At 58.0% G+C, this 17548-nt stretch overlaps 1 protein-coding gene across 9 annotated transcripts in view; it reads left to right on the top strand.

Moving 5' to 3' along the window:
* The window catches only part of ADGRB2 (adhesion G protein-coupled receptor B2), a 162857-nt gene that overhangs the window by 133990 nt on the left and 11319 nt on the right, over positions 1-17548 (top strand). For 8 of the 9 annotated variants that reach the window (XM_050932409.1, XM_050932414.1, XM_050932413.1 and 5 more), the window contains 8 exons: positions 3395-3521; positions 5798-5901; positions 8060-8162; positions 10890-11040; positions 11714-11783; positions 11984-12050; positions 12402-12487; positions 13482-13580. In XM_050932409.1, coding sequence (XP_050788366.1) covers positions 3395-3521; positions 5798-5901; positions 8060-8162; positions 10890-11040; positions 11714-11783; positions 11984-12050; positions 12402-12487; positions 13482-13580 — 807 coding nt within the window. The remainder of the gene's footprint in view (positions 1-3394; positions 3522-5797; positions 5902-8059; positions 8163-10889; positions 11041-11713; positions 11784-11983; positions 12051-12401; positions 12488-13481; positions 13581-17548) is intronic. The other variant, XM_050932411.1, reaches the window with a different exon arrangement.

Genomic DNA, 17548 nt, shown 5'->3' with positions numbered 1-17548 from the left:
TGGGGGGAGTTCTGTGGCCTGCGTGGCAGAGGGTCGGGCGGGATGATCCCGGGGGTCCCTTCTGGCCTTGCAAACTCCGGATCTAGCCAAGCGCAGCCTCCTGGCCCTGCAGCCTCCCTTCAGGTTGCCAGAGCAACTTCGCTGTAGCTCTGTCAGCCGTGGCACATTGCAGCAGCCACGGCTCGCGCTCCGCCACCTTCCATGATATACAGTCCCACTCCAGCTGCCCCCTGTGGACAGGCCGTGTCGGCTGTGATGCTCCGACACCCCTCACGCACCCCTGAGGCCACTGCCGGGGCCCTGAGGGCATGCAACAGCTCAGGGGTGGGTGACAGAGCCTTTCCCCCTCTGGGTTACTGGTTCCTGTGCAGCCCTTCTGGGGAGGGACTCGAGATGGGCCAAAGGCTGGACTTGACCAAAATCTGGGGCTGAGCTTTCGGTTCCGGTCTCCCCGGCTCGGAGTTGGCACACGCTGTGCAGCAAAGAGGGTGGGGCACAGCCAGTTCTCGGGGACGCAGGACTGGGGCCTGATCCATTGACACCCTGGGTAAGCGGCGCCTGCCCTTTGACATTGGGAGCCGCAGACAGAACCACCGCCATCCCAAGGAGCGGGTATCGCTGGCATCTCTGAAGTGATGGGCCAGGGCCTTTGCTAATGAGCACCCAGGAAGGGCTCTCCAATGCCCAGAGTGGGTAGTTGCCAATACCTTGACGTGGCAGGGGGGCTGGGCTGCCAGTGGGGTGGGAGCCTTGGTACCAGCTCAGAAAGCCCAGAACCTGCCCTAGCTGCCAGGAGATCCCACAGCTCTGGCTGCCTGCACTCCCGTCCGGAAGCAGTAACGAGGGGCCCATTGCCGCAGGCTTCCAGGCGGGGATACCTGGCTGGAGGAGGGTAAAATCTTCCCCAGCCATTGCCATGATAGTGCTTGGTGCCCGGGTGACAGTTAACCCAGCAGCCCTGGGTAGCTCTGTGCCTTTATTTTACCCCAGCTGGATTCAGCTGCCCCAGCCCCGAACCGCAGTGAACCCCCCGTTACCATGTGGCTGTGCCTTGCTGCGGCGTGAGGGGCAGTCAGGCCCGGTGCCCGTCCGTGGTGCCTGCTGTCACAGAGCTTGGTCCCTGGAGGGGCTAGGCACCCGCCATGTCAGTAGAAATGAATGGGCACTGCGGTCACCTGGCATCTGTGCAAATGCCAGCAGTGGGTTCTGGGAGTGGGTGAGCCTGGGGGCTCCAGCCCTAGGCATGGTAGGGTGTGGCTCAGAGTGCCCCTCACTGCTGCCTTTGCATGCCCAGATGCAGGGCTTTGCACACCCGCCTGACACATGGGCCCGTGGGCCCTTGGTGTCCTGTGGTTCAAAGCTGATGCTGTTGCACGTTTCTGCCTGGGCACCAAGGCATGGCCTGGTCACCAGGAGACCCTGTGCAATGGCCCCTCCAGGCAGGGTAGTGCTTGCAGGAAGTTGGGTACGTTCAAAATGTATCTGCCAGAGACAGTCCCACCCTCAATAGCGCCAGTGCTCTTGAGCCTGCGCCTGGCCCCGGCAGCATGTGCAAGGCAGGAACGTGAGTAGGGCGGGCAGACTCCTCGGCCCAGAGAGTTGGGAAAGGCCTGGTACAGCTGGCTCCATTCCCTCCCATTTCCTTTCCAAACAGCAGAGCAAGGTCAGGGGGCAAGGAAGAGAGGGGGGTGAAGGGGCATCTCCCAGGCCAGTTGGCTGCATTGGTGGCTGGCTAACTCAGCGCAGGGTGCCCCACCCCCTGCAGTTCCACGGGAAGGCAATGCCAGCTGTGCCATTGGCTAAGGCAGTGGTTCCCAAACTGGGGTTCGTGAAATGTTACAGGGGGTTCTTGGAAGAAAATTCCCTAATGGCAGACAGAGCTGTCCTAGGGACCCTGGGCAGCCTGGGGCCAGCAGCTTGGAGCCCCTGGACTTCCAAGAGCTAAGCAGATCAAAGCAAGCATCTCTATCACACTGGGGAAAATTAAACTTCAAGACTCCTTGTAAGAAATGAAAAGAGAGATGGATATATTTTGCTGTTTTTAAAATTAAATAGACAGCTAGTCTTGTTTTTAAAATTATTATGAAGAGCAAGTTTAAGCTTTGTTGTAACGTGCGTTGTTTGCCTGGACTGCTCAAGACCTGAATACCTGTGTAAGAGGAACTCTTTGAGTTGGATTCTTAAATACCTTCCTGCTGTTCCACATCTGATACTCCTTGATGAAATATAGGAGCCTTGTCTTATAACAGGCTTATTCAAAGTGACACAAGCTACGAAAGTGAGACCTTGGAAGAGTGTTGCCATTTTCATAATGTAATAAAAATACTGTAATGATAAATAATAATTAATAATAAATAGTGTGTAATAAGCATGTCTTAAAAACAAATTTTATATTTCCAAGGTCACTGCTTTTATAATTTATACTCAGGTAAAGGAGAAAATCCCTGGAAATATTCATTTTTAGGAGGGGGTTTGTGAGACTTGTCATTTTAGTGAAAGGGATTCACGGGTTGTTAAAATTTGGGAACCACTGGGCTAAGGTAACCAGAATGAGTGAGCGTTGCTCAGGCCGCAGTTGGGTTTTCCAGGGGTGAACTCTGGGCTGATCTGAGGTGGAGGGGTGTCCCCGGTTGGCTGGGAGTGGCAGCTTCACACACCTTTGTGTGACCTGGCATGCAGTCAGCCACGTGTCCGTGAGCCCGCGTGTGCGGGGAATGGTGCCCCGGATCACACACGTGCCCAGCCTCGCAGGTGTGCTGTTCCGTGTGCAGTTGCTGTAATGCCTTGTTGCACGGGTGCTCCCCGTCCTGGGCTGTATCACTCAGGGCTCAGTTGCCTGGATCCTGCCCTGGCTCGTTTAATTCCCCTTGGTTCTCATTAGCTTTCAGTACAGGTGGGTTGAACAAAAAAGAGGCCAAAGCCAGGTGGGGTGGTGGAGAGCCCACGGATGAGAGCTGGCTCTGACCCCTGGCTGGCCTCCATCCACCCTTCCTGGGACCGGGCTCCCCTCCCTTCCTCGCTGGAGACCCCAGCCAGCCTGAGCCTTCAGATTAAATCAGGCCTGTGTGCAGTGTTCAGCCCCCCAGGGATCAGTGTCTGAGGGAGGGAGAGCAGGGTAGGGGGGGATGGAGCTGAGCTGGCTTTCGACAGTGCAGCCCGGGGCAAGGAGTGGGGAAGGGCAGGGTTCTGCTCCAGCATCTGGGTCACGCGCTAAAGCAGCTGCCCAGACCCTGCCCCGGCGCCGCTCAGACCCTCCCCCCCCCAGGACCCAATGCGGCCGTTGGGTGGGCAGCGCCAGCGAAGGGTTAAGTCGGCACAGAAGCCAAGGGGCTGGGAGCGCTCTGTGTTTGATCATTTTAAATCACTCTCTCTCCTCTCCAATTCCATTAATCAGGGATGTGGGCTCTGGAAACTGGGACACCGAGAGCTGCCAAACGCTGGAGACCCTCCCGGCTCACACCAAATGCCTGTGCAGCTACCTCTCCACCTACGCCGTGCTCGCTCAGCTGCCCAAGGAACTGGTAGGTGGCACCAGCCCAGCGCCCTCCAGTTTCCCTTCTTGTCTTTGGCTGTCGCTGGGCCCGAGCCGAATGGGAACCGGCACCAGGAGCAAAGTGGGATTGCGGGGCGGGGAATGCTAGCTGGAGGGGGCCTGATAGTGGGGGTGGTCCCGAGGCGTCACGGGACACGGCCACGCTGAGAGTTGGGACCCAGCGCTGATCTCTGGGGTTCTGTAACAATAACCTCTCCCTGCTTGGAGAGCGCGGGTGGGACATGTACAAACTCCACCAGCCATCCCCACCCCAGTGGGCTTTTTGATGCTGTGGGGGCCGGGGGGGGGCTGTCTGCCAGGGCCTGGGGGAGGCTCCGGAGACAGCTGATGCTCTGGCTGGAGATGGGATGAGATGGGGGGTCCCTCGTTCCTCATGACAGGTTGGAGTCGTGCATGAGGGAAGAGCTTGGGAAGGAGACAGCTGCTGCTTGTGCTGGGCTCCCGAGATCCCCCCTCCCCATCTCTCTGCCTCTCCTCCACTGACGCTTTCCCATTCTCCTCTCCTCTCCCCCTGCTGCTCTCACATTCCCCAGCTCTGGCTCTCTACCTGTGCCAGGAGCTGGTGGAGAATCTGGGACTGAGCTTGGTGCTCCTCGCAGGCCCCCGCCTGTCGCCAGCCCGCGCTGCTTGATCCTGTGCTGAGAGCGATGGGCCCAAGCTGTGTGGCACCCAGGAACCCATTGGTGGGGATGCGGCACCCACAAAGTGCACCTGCTGCTGCTCAGCCTCCCCCCAGGGCTATGGGTACAGGGGTTGTGGGTGCATTCGGGCCCTGTCTTCTCCTAGGGTAATGGGCAAATGGTAGCAGAGGCAGGGCATTGTGTCCCTGTCCTCCCCGGGGTTATAGGTACAGGAGGGGGGGGGCAGGGCACTGTGTCCCTGTCTCCCCTGGGTTATGGGTACAGGATGGGAGGGGGCGGGGCATTGTGTCCCTGTCCTTCCCGGGGTTATGGGTACAGGATGGAGGGGGGCATTGTGTCCTGGTTCTCCCCAGGGTTATGGGTACAGGATGGAGGGTGGCAGGGCATTGTGTCCCTGACCTCCCCTGGGTTATGGGTGCAGGGTAGGGGGCAGGGCATTGTATTCCTGTCCTCCCCGGGGTTATGGGTACAGAGTCCTGCTTGGCTCTGTGCCGATGGCTTTGCTCGCCCTAGGGCCAGGTGCTGTCTCTCAAGCCAAGGCCCTGAACGTTGGTCTCTCCTTTGCCGGCTGAGTGTGAGCCTTGGCACAGAGGGCGAGCCCAGGGGTGGGGCAGGACACTGGGGCACTGGAATTCAAGCCAAGGGGCATTGCCCTGTCGCGGTGGTGAGGGCCGTAGCGAGAGGGGAGCCCGCTATGGTGAAGGGGTCCCATGCCTAGCTGCCTGGAGATTTCCCATCATGCAAAGCCCGGCCCCCGCCCCCCATAAATAGACCCCTCCCCGGCACAGGGGCGGCTGTGCAGTGAATGGGGAAGTGCCCCACTCTTCCCTCCCCCCCGGCTCTTCTCGTCTCCCCTTGGAGCCCCCCCTGCACTGCAGTGTGTGCTGAGCTCAGGGCTCTGCAGCAGTCACGGGCAGGCTGCCTGGTGGGATTTATAAGGCTCATTAGCAGATCTTCCAGGCAGCAAGGCAGGAGGAGGGAAGGGGTGGGAGGGGATGTGAAAGGAGCCATCTTGCTGGGAGTCCTGCTCCCCCCGCCAGCGCTCACAGACGGGGCGTTCTCCCTCCCCCCCGAAGCCGAGCGCCACCCAGCTCCCTGCGGCCGCGCCGGGCCGTTGGTATTCTGGGAGCGTGCCCAGTTGGCAGGACGACGGAGAGGCGCCCCCAGGAACGTGCCTTGGCAGCCCAGAGGCTGCAGTCAAGCCCCCACCCCCACCCCCACCCCACTCCCGAAAACTCCAGCACGCAGGCCAGTGGGCCCCTGGGGTGGGGGCAGGGAAGAGAGGCCTGGTGCCAGGGGCTTGGGCTCTGCCCCGCTCACTGGGGGTGGAGCTTTTGAGGTGTGTGATGGGGCACGTTGGGATTTCCAGGGATTGGGGTGGGGAGGGAGCAGCCTCTGGGGTCCCAGGGACACTGGCTGTGCACGTGAGTGATACAGCCCTGGGGCAGCACTGAGACAATGGCAGCAACGAACCCATCCTTCTCCCCTCCCTCCACTGCCCCCCACTGGCCAGCTCCACCCCCTGTGGCTCGGGGGAGCTCCCTCCTTCTAGCTGCTGAGCCCCCCCCTCAGCCCCGTTTTCAGCACCTCCTCTCTCGGGCAGGCCATGGACCCCTCCGGCACTCCCTCTGTCCCGCTCGTGATCGGCTGTGCCGTCTCCTGTATGGCCCTGCTGACCCTGCTGGTGATCTACGCCACCTTCTGGAGGTAGGTCGGCCCCATCCCCGGACCCACCTTCTCCCTCGGTCCCTTTGGCACCAGCCCAGAGGCCAGGGCATCATTCCTTCTCGCCAGCCAGGTGGAACGGTTGGCAGCTTTTTGTTCGGTAGATGCCAGCTGAGCTGGGGGCACCGGAGCAGTGTCAGTCTCTGAGCTCACGTCAAGGTTTTCTATAGTGGCCAAGTCAGCCATAACCTGCCGGGACGTGGATCCGAACATCACCACTGGCATCCTGGGGGCAGAGCAAGGCCCAGAGATGGGTGCCAACAAGGACCAGGGCCATGCTCCTTGAGCGGGGCCCTGGGCAGCTGGTGAGTCCCAGGCTGCCGGCTCCGCTTTGCTCCCCGCGTGCGCAGTGGGAGAGAGGCCGCGCTGGCAGGAAGGCACGTGCAGCAGGAGGGGAAGAGGCCAGGGTTGGGCAGCCAGGAAGCGTGTGCTGAGAGCAGAGGGAGGAATAGAAGTCAGGAGTGGGGAGGAAACAGACGATAGCTTATCCGCTGCATGATTGACTGTATTGTTCCAGGAAAAGAACAAAGCTCTTAGAGCATTAAAGACAATGGTGGGCATGGTAGTGCCCTGCTGGGGCTGCTATCCTTTTGCTGCCACAAGCACGAGGCACAGACAGGAAGGCTCTGCAAGGCCTGATCCTGCCTCTCTGGCATCAGTGCCGCTCAGCGGAGTCACTCCCGATTTACACCAGCAAGAGGGACAGCAGAATCAGGCCCTCCCTTGCTGCAGAGGCATGAAAAGGTCTGAGATCCCCTGGCGAGATGCATCAGAGATGTAGGGGGAGGGTTCACCCAAGGAGAGAATCAGAAGGCTGTTAATGTACAGTGGCACCGAACAACCTCGGGCAGGACTCGAGGCCCCGTTGTGCTAGGAGCTGTACGGGCATGAGGCTTTCAGTGCTGATGCCATTCCCTGCAACGGGAACCAGGAGTCCAAAACCCTTCGTCAGCTTTGCAAGCTCCACCTAGGGCAGGTTAGCTCCCAATCCTGCAGTCCTCTCCACACACATACACCCCTGCTAGGGAATGCAATGGATCCTGGGTGCATCAGGAAGCATGCATGGAAGTGTCTGCAGGAGGAGCACCTCGGTCTGCGAAGGAAGAGAGGAAGAGACGGTTAGGGTGGAAGTTTATCAACAAACAACGCCCGGCGCAGAGAAGATCTGTGGGGTTCGCTGCTCTGTCCTGGAATTGAAAGTAAAAGGGCTCAACACATCTGAAATGGGGGGGAAAGGAATTTGTTTCTTCCCCTCATGATGGATTGTTCACCTGTGGGACTCTTTGCTGCTGGATGCTATTAAGTCAAAGAGCTGAAATTAATATTTAACGTTTTTACATCTCAGTTTAGGGAAATTTTATAGGCTGCTTCCCTAAATCGCCTCTGAGCCATGTTGGTGGGCACCCTCACATGACTGCCACGTTCTGCCAGAGGTGAAGCAGTCCCTGTATCCCTCAGGGTACGTCATCACTGCAAAGGGAAGTTGTGGTGGTAGCAGGGGCAGACATACCCGTGTTAGCTTTAATCTCGCTAGCATGGATGTCTGTAGCAGTGTAGATGGGATGGCACAGGCTAGTAATTGGAGTACAAGCCCACCAGAGACCCTAGGCACTGTCTATATTAAAGCTGGCCCAGGTATGCCTAGCTGTGCTGCAGTCATACCTTCGCTTTGCAGCAGAGACCTATCTCACATACCTCACGGGGATGTCGGAAGGCCTAACTAGTTCACATTTGTGTAGCATGTTGTGTTCCCCAAGTGCTGTGGAAGTGCAGGTGTTTCATCCCAGTGTTGGTATTTGTTATATGAATGGGGTAGCCCCTGGAGTCACACTCCCTGGAATAAAATAAACTCCATCCTCATGCTTCAGGGCATAAACTGATCCCCAGACGGGGGTCAGGAAGGCATCCTCTGCCTGCTAACACACTCCATGCACTATATGAAGGTCTGTGCTGCCCTCTAACATAGCCCCATTGGCCACTGTTGGAGACAGGCTACCAGACTGATTAGGCCATTAGTTTATTGTGTCATAGCATCTCCTGCATTCTCCACCTTAGGTCTAGAGAGAAACCAGGCCAGGATGTTTGCAAGGGGCCCAGCCCCAGGATCCCTTCAACCTGCCTCCCTCTGCCCTCCCTGCAGGTTCATCAAGTCAGAGCGCTCCATCATCCTGCTGAATTTCTGCGTCTCCATCCTGGCTTCCAATGTGCTGATCCTGGTGGGCCAGTCCCATATGCTCAGTAAGGTGAGAATCTGGCCTAGGGCTTCCTGGGCTTCTACCCCATTACAGCTGCCAAGGGGCGTTGCCCGGCTGGGCACCCAGTGGGGACACGCCAGGTGTGACACAGTAGGGAGCGGCGGATTGACCTGGGAATGTCGTCCAATTTTACTGGGGCTGTCTGCATGGGGGTTGGGAGAGCAGGGGATGACTTTAGTAGGTGAGGGACGGTACCTGAGCCTGTAACCTGAGCAAGGCAGGTGGGGGGGTGAGTCCATGCCTTTGCCCAGGAAACTGGACAAAGGGAGAGGGGGAGAAGAGGAGGGGGCAGAGCCTGCTGGAGGGGTTTTTGGTTTCAGTTTTGGGCTGGCTGGGAAGAGGCAGGGAACCCTAAGTCTGCAGTCTAAGATCCTTGCCCCCCAGAGGGACCTGACTGAGGGGTCCTGGTTGTACCTACAAGCCCTGCTTGGGACCGTGTTCCTGTCGTCTAATGAACCTTCTGTTTTACCGCCTGGCTGAGAGTCAGGGTGAATTGCAGGAAGTGGGGGGTGCAGGGCCCTGACTCCCCCAGACTCTGTGACACTGTGTTCCTTGAAGAGGTCAGGGAGAACGGGAGAGAGACAGGCACCGGATGGACATTTCCTTGGGACGTTACAGCCAGAGAGCTGTGGGCAGAACAGCCTGGAATGGCAGGATATGGCCTTTAAATCGATGCATCCTGCTGTTTCAGCTGAACAGTTCCCTGTTCTGAATTGCTTTGCACTGTTGCTGCGTGCTGTTAGAACAGCTGCTGTGCTTTGTCCCAGAGGTGGCTGCATTTCAGTGCTGACTGAAGTCTCTCCTGGACCAGTAGAGCTGGTGAAGTGCTCTGGGATCCTCTGGGCTCTAGATACAGAGCTCTCTGTTGTCCTGTGGCCCAGAGGATACAGTAGCTTGCTTGGCCACCCCAGGTGACTCTGCATCAGTGAATTCATGGATATAAATATTGAGGAAAGGGCAGATGAGGCCCCAGCCCCAAATCCCTGCAGCATGAATGATCCAATCCCCCACCCGTCCCCCATCCCCCAGCTCTGCTGGCTGCACTAGCTGGGCAGTGCCTGCTGCATGGGTCGCCAGGTGTAGCGGCGTTCTGTGGGGCAGTGCCCTGCTGTGCTCCTGGGAACGATGAAAGCAAGCGGCAGTGGAGTGGGGGTGAGTCGCACTGTGTTGTGTGTGCTCGTGGGATTGTGATATTTGCTGGCCCCCCGCCTGTGGGAGCACAGTTAGCGCGAATCTGGCTGCTGCTTACAGGGACAGAGAGAGGGATAGAGGGACAACGTGCAGCAGAGAAATGAAAGGACCCATCCCCGGTCCCCATCGCTGGTTTGGGATTCAGAGGAACTGTTTTTTGTCCCCAGATCTGCCACTGGGTTGCTGTGGGGCCTTGGCTGAATCACTGCCCTGCTTCATGCCTCAGTTTCCCCAAATGGGGATAATCCTTCCCTGCACAAGGAGTGTGAGGATAAATCCATGAGGGTCTCAGACCCTGCCGCGATGGGGGCCAGAGAGCAGCCCCTGGTCTCTACTCAAAGGGTGGACTGCGCTTCCTTGTGGCCGAATGCTCCGATGTGTGTTTATGGCATCACCAAAGAGGTGGCCCACAGGGATTAGGAATGCACCATCTACTCCACCATAAACACAACGCCCTTGCAGGCCTGCGATGTAGCTGCCTCAGGATCCCTGTTGCACCCCAGATCTCATGCCAAAGACGACGCTTGTAGCCAGTCCTGTAAGAAACTAGCTAAAGGTTTATGAGCTCAGAAAAGGAAACCAGAGCGGCATTGACGAGGTTAAACAGACACACAAATGAGTTACAATCTTAAGTTTCAAAAGGCAATAAAAGCTTCTATCATGAGCATGTTCTGCTCATCCCTTACGGCTAACCCAGGCCGAGTCGCTGGGGATCCCTTGCATGTGCCTAGAAACGTTTGGTCCCCAGATTCCAAGCAGCACAGAGAGACCAAGTTCCTTTTGTCTAGGGGTTTTATCGCCCTCCTGCCACGTGCCCTGAGCTGTAAACATGACTCATCTTCCTGGGGAGGAGAAGGAGAGCAGAGCAACAAAACTCTTCTGTTCTCTTGCGGAGGGTAGGCAGGGAGACGCCAGCTGCACCATCCCCCAGTGATCCATCTGGTGTCGCGGGACCTCTCCTTTTGGGAAGATCGGCCTAATTAATGTCACACTAGTTAATGTCTCTCTCCTGTCTCGTGATTTACACAGTCTCATAGGCTCAGAATACAGATAATTACCTTATATAGCGTGGGATATGGATGTTATAAGTGAGGTTAATTCAGGCAACGACTCACAAGCTTTCTTACAATCTAATATCTGTTTGGGCCCTGCTAACACGCAGGTGAACCAGACGGTGTCCGGCTCTGTAGCTGTCAGCGTTCGACATGGGAGCCTTGCCAGGAGCTGGCACCTCGTCTGCCAGTGGCATGCCTCTTCCCAGAGATTGACGTGCACGATGCATCCAAGCCATAAGAGCACTGGGCTGGGCTCCCCTCTGGCTTATGCCGCCCCTACCCATTAGGTTCAGCGGAGTTGTTCCTGATTTACACCATTTAATTCAGGGGGAATCTGGCCCATTATTAACAATGCCAGGGAGTGTGGGATGCCCGAGGGCTCTGCTAGGGCCATATCCTGAGAGGTGCCAAGCACCCCAGGCCTCCGTGCGGCACACCTGTATTGATTGCCGTCTCTCTCTCCTTGCAGGGCGTGTGCACCATGACAGCCGCATTTCTGCATTTCTTCTTCCTCTCATCCTTCTGCTGGGTGCTGACCGAGGCCTGGCAGTCTTACCTGGCCGTGATCGGCAGGATCCGCACACGCCTGGTCAGGAAGCGCTTCCTGTGCCTGGGATGGGGTAAGAGGCCTCGCTCGCCTTCCCTGCGAGCAGTGGGTCCGGCTCAAGGAATGGGCGGGGTCTAGTGGTCAGAACAGAGGGAAGCACCTTGCATGTGTGAGTTAATGGTGGTCACACTCAGACCCCGCCTCCAGGCGAGCTAAGGATTATCACCCCCATTTCACAGGTGGGAAAACTGAGGCACAGAGCAGGAAAGTGACTTGCCTCAGTGGCAGAGCTGGGAATAGAAGCCAGGAGTCCCTGCTCTGACCCTCATCCCAGCCCCTGAGCTGTGTGATGAGCCCCGCTCTCATCAGGGCAGAGGGAACCCAGAGGCGCGTGGGTCGCTGCGCTGTTTCTTGTCTAGATGTGCTGCTCGGTGGCTTGGGCCCCCCTGCTGATGCATCAATCACTGCATTCTGTGTCTCTGCTCTCCAGCTGCTGCCCTGGGTCTATAGACATGGCCCCTGCTGACCTGCGGGGAGGCAGGGGCAGCTCTTCCCCCGGACTCCGCTCCCAGCAGCTCTTACTGTTCAGGGGGGCAGCCGGGCACTCTCCGTTGTTCGCCATGGGGGCGGGATGCTGCACTGGTGTCAGTGGGAAGGAAATGGAGGGAGGTTCCCCCCGTGTCAGTGGGGCAGGTGGGTGCTGAGCCCCTCTGCAGATCCTGGTCATTGTCTCGTCTCCCCGCCAGGTTTGCCGGCCCTGGTGGTTGCAGTCTCTGTCGGCTTCACTCGGACCAAAGGCTACGGAACAGCCAGCTAGTGAGTGTTGGAATGAAGCCCGGCTGGGGGTGCACGGGGGGCTGGGGCCCCAGGGGCTCCCCTGCACACCAGACTTGGCTAGGGGCTGCGGGGCGAGGAGCCAGGCTCCCTGGTAGGAGATGGGACATGGTCAGTGTGGGGAGACAGGGAGGGGATTCCATCTGCCCACCCCCCCTAATGGCGCCGTGTTCCCTCTGCAGCTGCTGGCTCTCCCTGGAAGGCGGGTTGCTCTATGCCTTCGTCGGCCCCGCTGCCGTCATCGTGCTGGTAGGTGTTTGCCCTTTGGGAGCACGTCTTTGGCTGAAGAAAAGGGCCAACCCCTGTCTGTTGCCGTCTCTCCCTCGGGCCCTGGTGCCCCCCGGCTCCAGGGAGCCCCTCCCCCTCGCACCCCACAACCCTGTTTCTCCTCCCCTGACCCCAGCCCGTTCCTAGCCCAGAGCCTGCTGCTGCAATCTCCCCACAATCTCTCTGAACTCCCCACAAAGCCCAGTCCCTCCCTGCCCCCGGGGTGGGGATGGAGCAGGAGGGGAGGGCTCTGCCCAGCACTGGGTCCCCTGTGTGGGGTCACCACCCCGTCCCTCACCCGGGTTCTGTCTCTCTCTCTCCCTCCCAACTCAGGTGAACATGCTGATAGGGATCATTGTCTTCAACAAGCTCATGTCTCGGGACGGCATTTCAGATAAGTCCAAAAAGCAGCGGGCCGGGTAAGTGCCCCCTGGGGCTGCCCCCATGTGGGGCAGGCGAGCGGGAGGGCACACGCAGGCAGGTAATACCCTGTGCCCCTTGGCGGCCCAGGTGCAGTCCGGAGGAGCTGGGGCAGGGCCAGGCAGTCCATGTCTCATTGGCTCGAGGAGGCTGGAGGCTCAGGGTGTTAAGAGCCCCCCCATCTCACCTTGGCTGTGTCAATGCACCCCCCGGCTGCACCTGGGCTCGGCTCTAGCCATTCATAAGTGAAGAGAAGTCTGCCCATTCCTCAGCAGGCTCCCAGGGCACATAGCTAAGAGGGGAGTGGTGGTGGAGTATGGATTTCCCGGGGGTGCCCCCAGCTCCAGCAACACACCATCCCCACCCTGCAGATGAGCCTTCCCCCCATCTAGAGAGACATCCCCCACCAGATGAGACACACCCCAGCCACCTGTCGGCACCCTGTACCCCAGCCACGCCCAGCAGGCTTAGCTGGAGGCCTGGGGAAACAGAATGGGGGATTGGTGCTGAGCTGATTTCTGCAGCAAGGGGGCAGCTTGTGCCCCATTGTCTGTTACCCAGAAGTGCCCACGGCCCCTGCCCAGGCCCTGCACCCATTACCAGCGGGGTAGCCAGGCTCCCGAACCTCTCCCCCACGCCCAGTGCTGGGATTGTCATTGTCACAGAGCTGCACTCAGACCAGAGAGGGGCATGCCCGTCATACAGGGAAGGAGGGGATCCTACTGCAGAGCCCCACTGCAGAGCCCCCCAGACAAGGGGCTGAGCCTCCAGCCCCCAGCGAGAGCTGTCGGACCCCATGCTAGTCAGTAACCACCCAGCGTGCCGGCTTGCAACTAACAATCTCTCTCTCTCTCTCTCTCTGTTTTTCTCATTTGCTTGGTTTCTGTGTCTGTCCGTCCCCTCCCGCCTGTCTTATGCCTCGTGCCCTCGCTTCCCGCCCCTCCCCACACCCTGGCCGGCGCATGGCTCTCCCATGGGGGTTGGGGTGCTCAGCTGGAAGCAGCCCACCTGTGGCCGCCTGCTGCTGAAATGCACCAAATGCGGCGTGGTGTCCAGCACCGCCCTGACCTCTGCCACCACCAGCAGCGCCATGTTAGTCTCTCAGCCTGCGCCCTTGGTGCTCGCTCGCGCTGTCGTGTGTGGCTGTGGTGCCCGGGACTTGAGAGCGCAGCATTCTCCCGCCGGCCGGGGCACCGGGGGCAGGAGGAAGGGGGCATTGCCTAATGGGCACTCAGCCTTTCAACTCCCTACCCGGGGCTGGAGAATGCCGTGTGCTCAGAGCTGTTCCGGGTCCTGCATCTGCTGCGCTCCCCGGCTCAGCTCTGTGTCTGGGGCTGTGTCTCGCAGTGGCTGGCGTGGGGCCGTGTGTGTGTGTGTGAGACCCGTCACTCCTGCCCGTTCACTGCCGCTCATCAAATAACACATTGCCTGGGGCAGGTCCCTCGTGGGGGTGGGAATGGGGGAATGCTGGTTCTGCAGCCATTAGCAGCCAGCTCCCCAGACTGCGTTGCTCTGTGTTCCGTATGTTGGGACTTTGCAGGGTGGGATCCCAGGCCCAGGGGAGGGCACAGATTGTGGGGCAAGAGGGATCAGTGAGGGGGAAGAGGGGATGAGGAGAGGAGCAGGGGCAGGGAGCCAGGACCAGCTGGGGGCGAGTGGAAGAGGGCAGCCAGTCTGGGAAGTTAGCAAAGAGCTAAAAAGCTGGGTGGGGGGACTGATACTCTGCACATCCCTGTCCTTGCTGCAGGGAACCTGTACCCCAGGTGGTGGCAGGACATGGGGTTCAAGGGGGGCTAGGCAAGTTCCTTTTCCATGGCTCAGCGGGGCTGGCAGTGCCTTACAGAGCCATTCCCCTCTCCTCTGCTGCTTTGAATCCTGCCCATGGCAGCAGACAGTCAGTTTCTGAGGATTGGCGGGTCACAGTCCAGAAGCCGAGTGGTTCCTGCCACCAGAATCCCCAGGGTGATGTGTCCTTGGCAATCACAGCAGAGAGGTGGCTGCGGGCAAGTCCCATGGGGGGCCTGGCTGCCCTCTGAGGGAGGGCAGCAGGTGGGGAACCCAGGGAAGCTGAGTCCAGGCTGGCTCTGCTGGGATGCGGGCTGGTTCCAGCCACCCCAGCGGGAGGGGGCCCTCGCTCTCCGTGACCGGAGGTGGAACCCAGCAGCTGATGAGAATGTTCCCAGCCAGGCCCCGGGGCAGGGCTGCTGGTGCCACTACCCCTAACGCTGGTGACGATGGTGCTGACAGCAGCCAGAGACCCTGGGGAGCGGCACAGCCACACTGTTGGGAAAATCCCCCAAAAGCACAATTTTAAAAATCCATTTTTTAAAGACCAAAATCCTTGTGCTTGGGCAGAGAATGCAGGAATTGGCGGGGACAGGGGGAGTTCAGGCTCTCAAACCTACATTGCATCCACATGCGCCCCCATACACCTCCCATAGCCCCCTGCACTTCCCCATGCATCATGCGCCCTGCAGCCCCCCACACACTCCCCCTCACACACTTTCTAACTCATGCGTCACCCTCTCACATTGGGCTCCTCTCTGTACCCACTGATCCAAAATCCTCATAGTGCTTGTGGGATCCCAGCCCAGCCCCAATGAAGCCCTGCCAGCCTTTCAGGAGAGGCCTGGAGTGAACCCCTGGAGACTCCCCGCGCGGGGGTGGGGGGTGCTCTCCGACCGTCAGTCCGCGTGCATGGCTGGGGTGCAGGGGAACTTCTAGCTGGCTATCTCCATGTCGGAAGCTGCTCGCGTGGTTAATCTGTCTGCGTTCTGTCATCTCGTTCCCCCGCATCCTCCCCCAGAATCCTTTCTCATTATTCTGCTGCTATTCACGGCGAGAGAGAGAGGCACGTGCACCCACTCTGTGCCGGCCCCTTGCATCACTCTGCTAACAGCATCTGGCATCAGCGTTCTGCCTGGAACGTTGTCTCAGCAATACAGAGCTCAGTGGAAGAAAGGCCAATAGCCACCCGTGTTATACCAATGTAATAAAAACCAGCAGGATCTTATTAAGAGGGATAAGGCAAAGATGCCACATTGATTGTAAATATAATTATAAGGCAAAAGATAAAAGCAAACAACATTGTTTTACTACTTTTTCCTATCACTGCTTATTCCTTACACACACACACACACACACACACACACACACACACACACACACACACACACACACACACACACACACACACACACACACACACACACACACACACACACACACACACGTATATATTCATTCACACAATCATTCATTCAGGTTCTGTATAGGTGTTATAGTTACCAGCTTAGAAGTTGCTCATGCCAAGTTACTGGCCAGGTATCTTGGTCATGAGGATGGAGCCGAGTGTGTGTCAGATGCACCTGATGCTCCTGGAGGCTGGCAGCAGAACCAGGGACTCAAAGTCCTCAGTTTTTAGAGTCCATTTTTATAGGAATTAATTCCTATGTTAGTCTATGGGAACCGTTTCATCCTGCTGTTGTTGGCTCAATTAGCAGGTGGCACATTCCTGGTGGCTCCACACTGTCTGAAGTGGCACATTCCTTCCAGGTGTTTGGGGTGGATCCCAGTTTACCCTCCGGGAGTTGTCTGGTGGTCCACTTGACACATTATTTGGCGGATGGATCCTTTCCAGGCTGGCACTGCCCTAACCATTCACGTACATCAAACATTCATCAACATACATTCCCTATCTTAACCATATTTTAATTTACTGTCTCCACCACTTTTGGGGGGTGTGTTAATTCCTATGAGATTCCCGGTCCTGTAATCACAGAGGGTGGGTGTCTGTTTGTTTACATTGTATCAATTACAGCTTAAGGCTCACAGCAGGGGTGGTAGCATAGTGTTTACTTCAAGAAAAAAGTCAATTAACTTGTTTGTAAATTTTACATAGTAATAGAGTATCTTTCACAGGACAGATACAGTCAGTGTTTTCTGCAGACAGGAGCTTAGAAGTTTTAACATAAGAACTTAAAAGATTTTTGTACTTGGTGAACCGGGGGTGGGGGGTCACTGTCACTTGGGGGAATCACTGTTAGGCCATGTCTACATCTAAAATTTTGCAGCGCTGGTTGTTACAGCTGTATTAGTACAGCTGTATAGGGCCAGCGCTGCAGAGTGGCCACACTTACAGCAACCAGCGCTGCAAGTGGTGTTAGATGTGGCCACACTGCAGTGCTGTTGGGCGGCTTCAAGGGGGGGTTCGGGGAACGCGAGAGCAAACCGGGAAAGGAGACCAGCTTCGCCGCGGTTTGCTCTCGCGTTCCCCGAACCACCCTGCAAACCGCAGGGAAGGAGACCTGCTTGTTCGGGGAACGCGAGAGCAAACCGCGGCGAAGCTGGTCTCCTTTCCCGGTTTGCTCTCGCGTTCCCCGAACCACCCTGCAAACCGCAGGGAAGGAGACCTGCTTGTTCGGGGAACGCGAGAGCAAACCGCGGCGAAGCTGGTCTCCTTTCCCGGTTTGCTCTCGCGTTCCCCGAACCACCCTGCAAACCGCAGGGAAGGAGACCTGCTTGCTCGGGGGTTCGGGGAACGAGAGAGCAAACCGGGAAAGGAGACCAGCTTCGCCGCGGTTTGCTCTCGCGTTCCCCGAACCACCCTGCAAACCGCAGGGAAGGAGACCTGCTTGCTCGGGGTTCGGGGAACGAGAGAGCAAACCGGGGAAGGAGACCAGCTTCGCCGCGGTTTGCTCTCGCGTTCCCGGAACCACCCAGCAAACCTCAGGGAAGGAGACCTGCTTGCTCGGGGTTCGGGGAACGCGAGAGCAAGACGGGGAAGGAGACCAGCTTGATTACCAGAGGCTTCCTCAGGTATGCTGGGATACCTGCTTATTCCACGGAGGTCAAGAAAAGCGCTGGTAAGTGTCTATACTTGATTACCAGCGCTGGATCACCAGCGCTGGATCCTCTACACCCGAGACAAAACGGGAGTACAGCCAGCGCTGCAAACAGGGAGTTGCAGCGCTGGTGGTGCCCTGCAGATGTGTACACCTCCTAAGTTGCAGCGCTGTAACTCCCTCACCAGCGCTGCAACTTTCTGATGTAGACAAGCC

This window comes from Gopherus flavomarginatus, chromosome 22 (assembly GCF_025201925.1).
Source record: "Gopherus flavomarginatus isolate rGopFla2 chromosome 22, rGopFla2.mat.asm, whole genome shotgun sequence".
NCBI classification, from domain to species: Eukaryota; Metazoa; Chordata; order Testudines; family Testudinidae; genus Gopherus; species Gopherus flavomarginatus.
The sequence above is the reverse complement of the archived record's forward strand: the minus strand, read 5'-3'. Positions and strand labels throughout refer to the sequence as shown.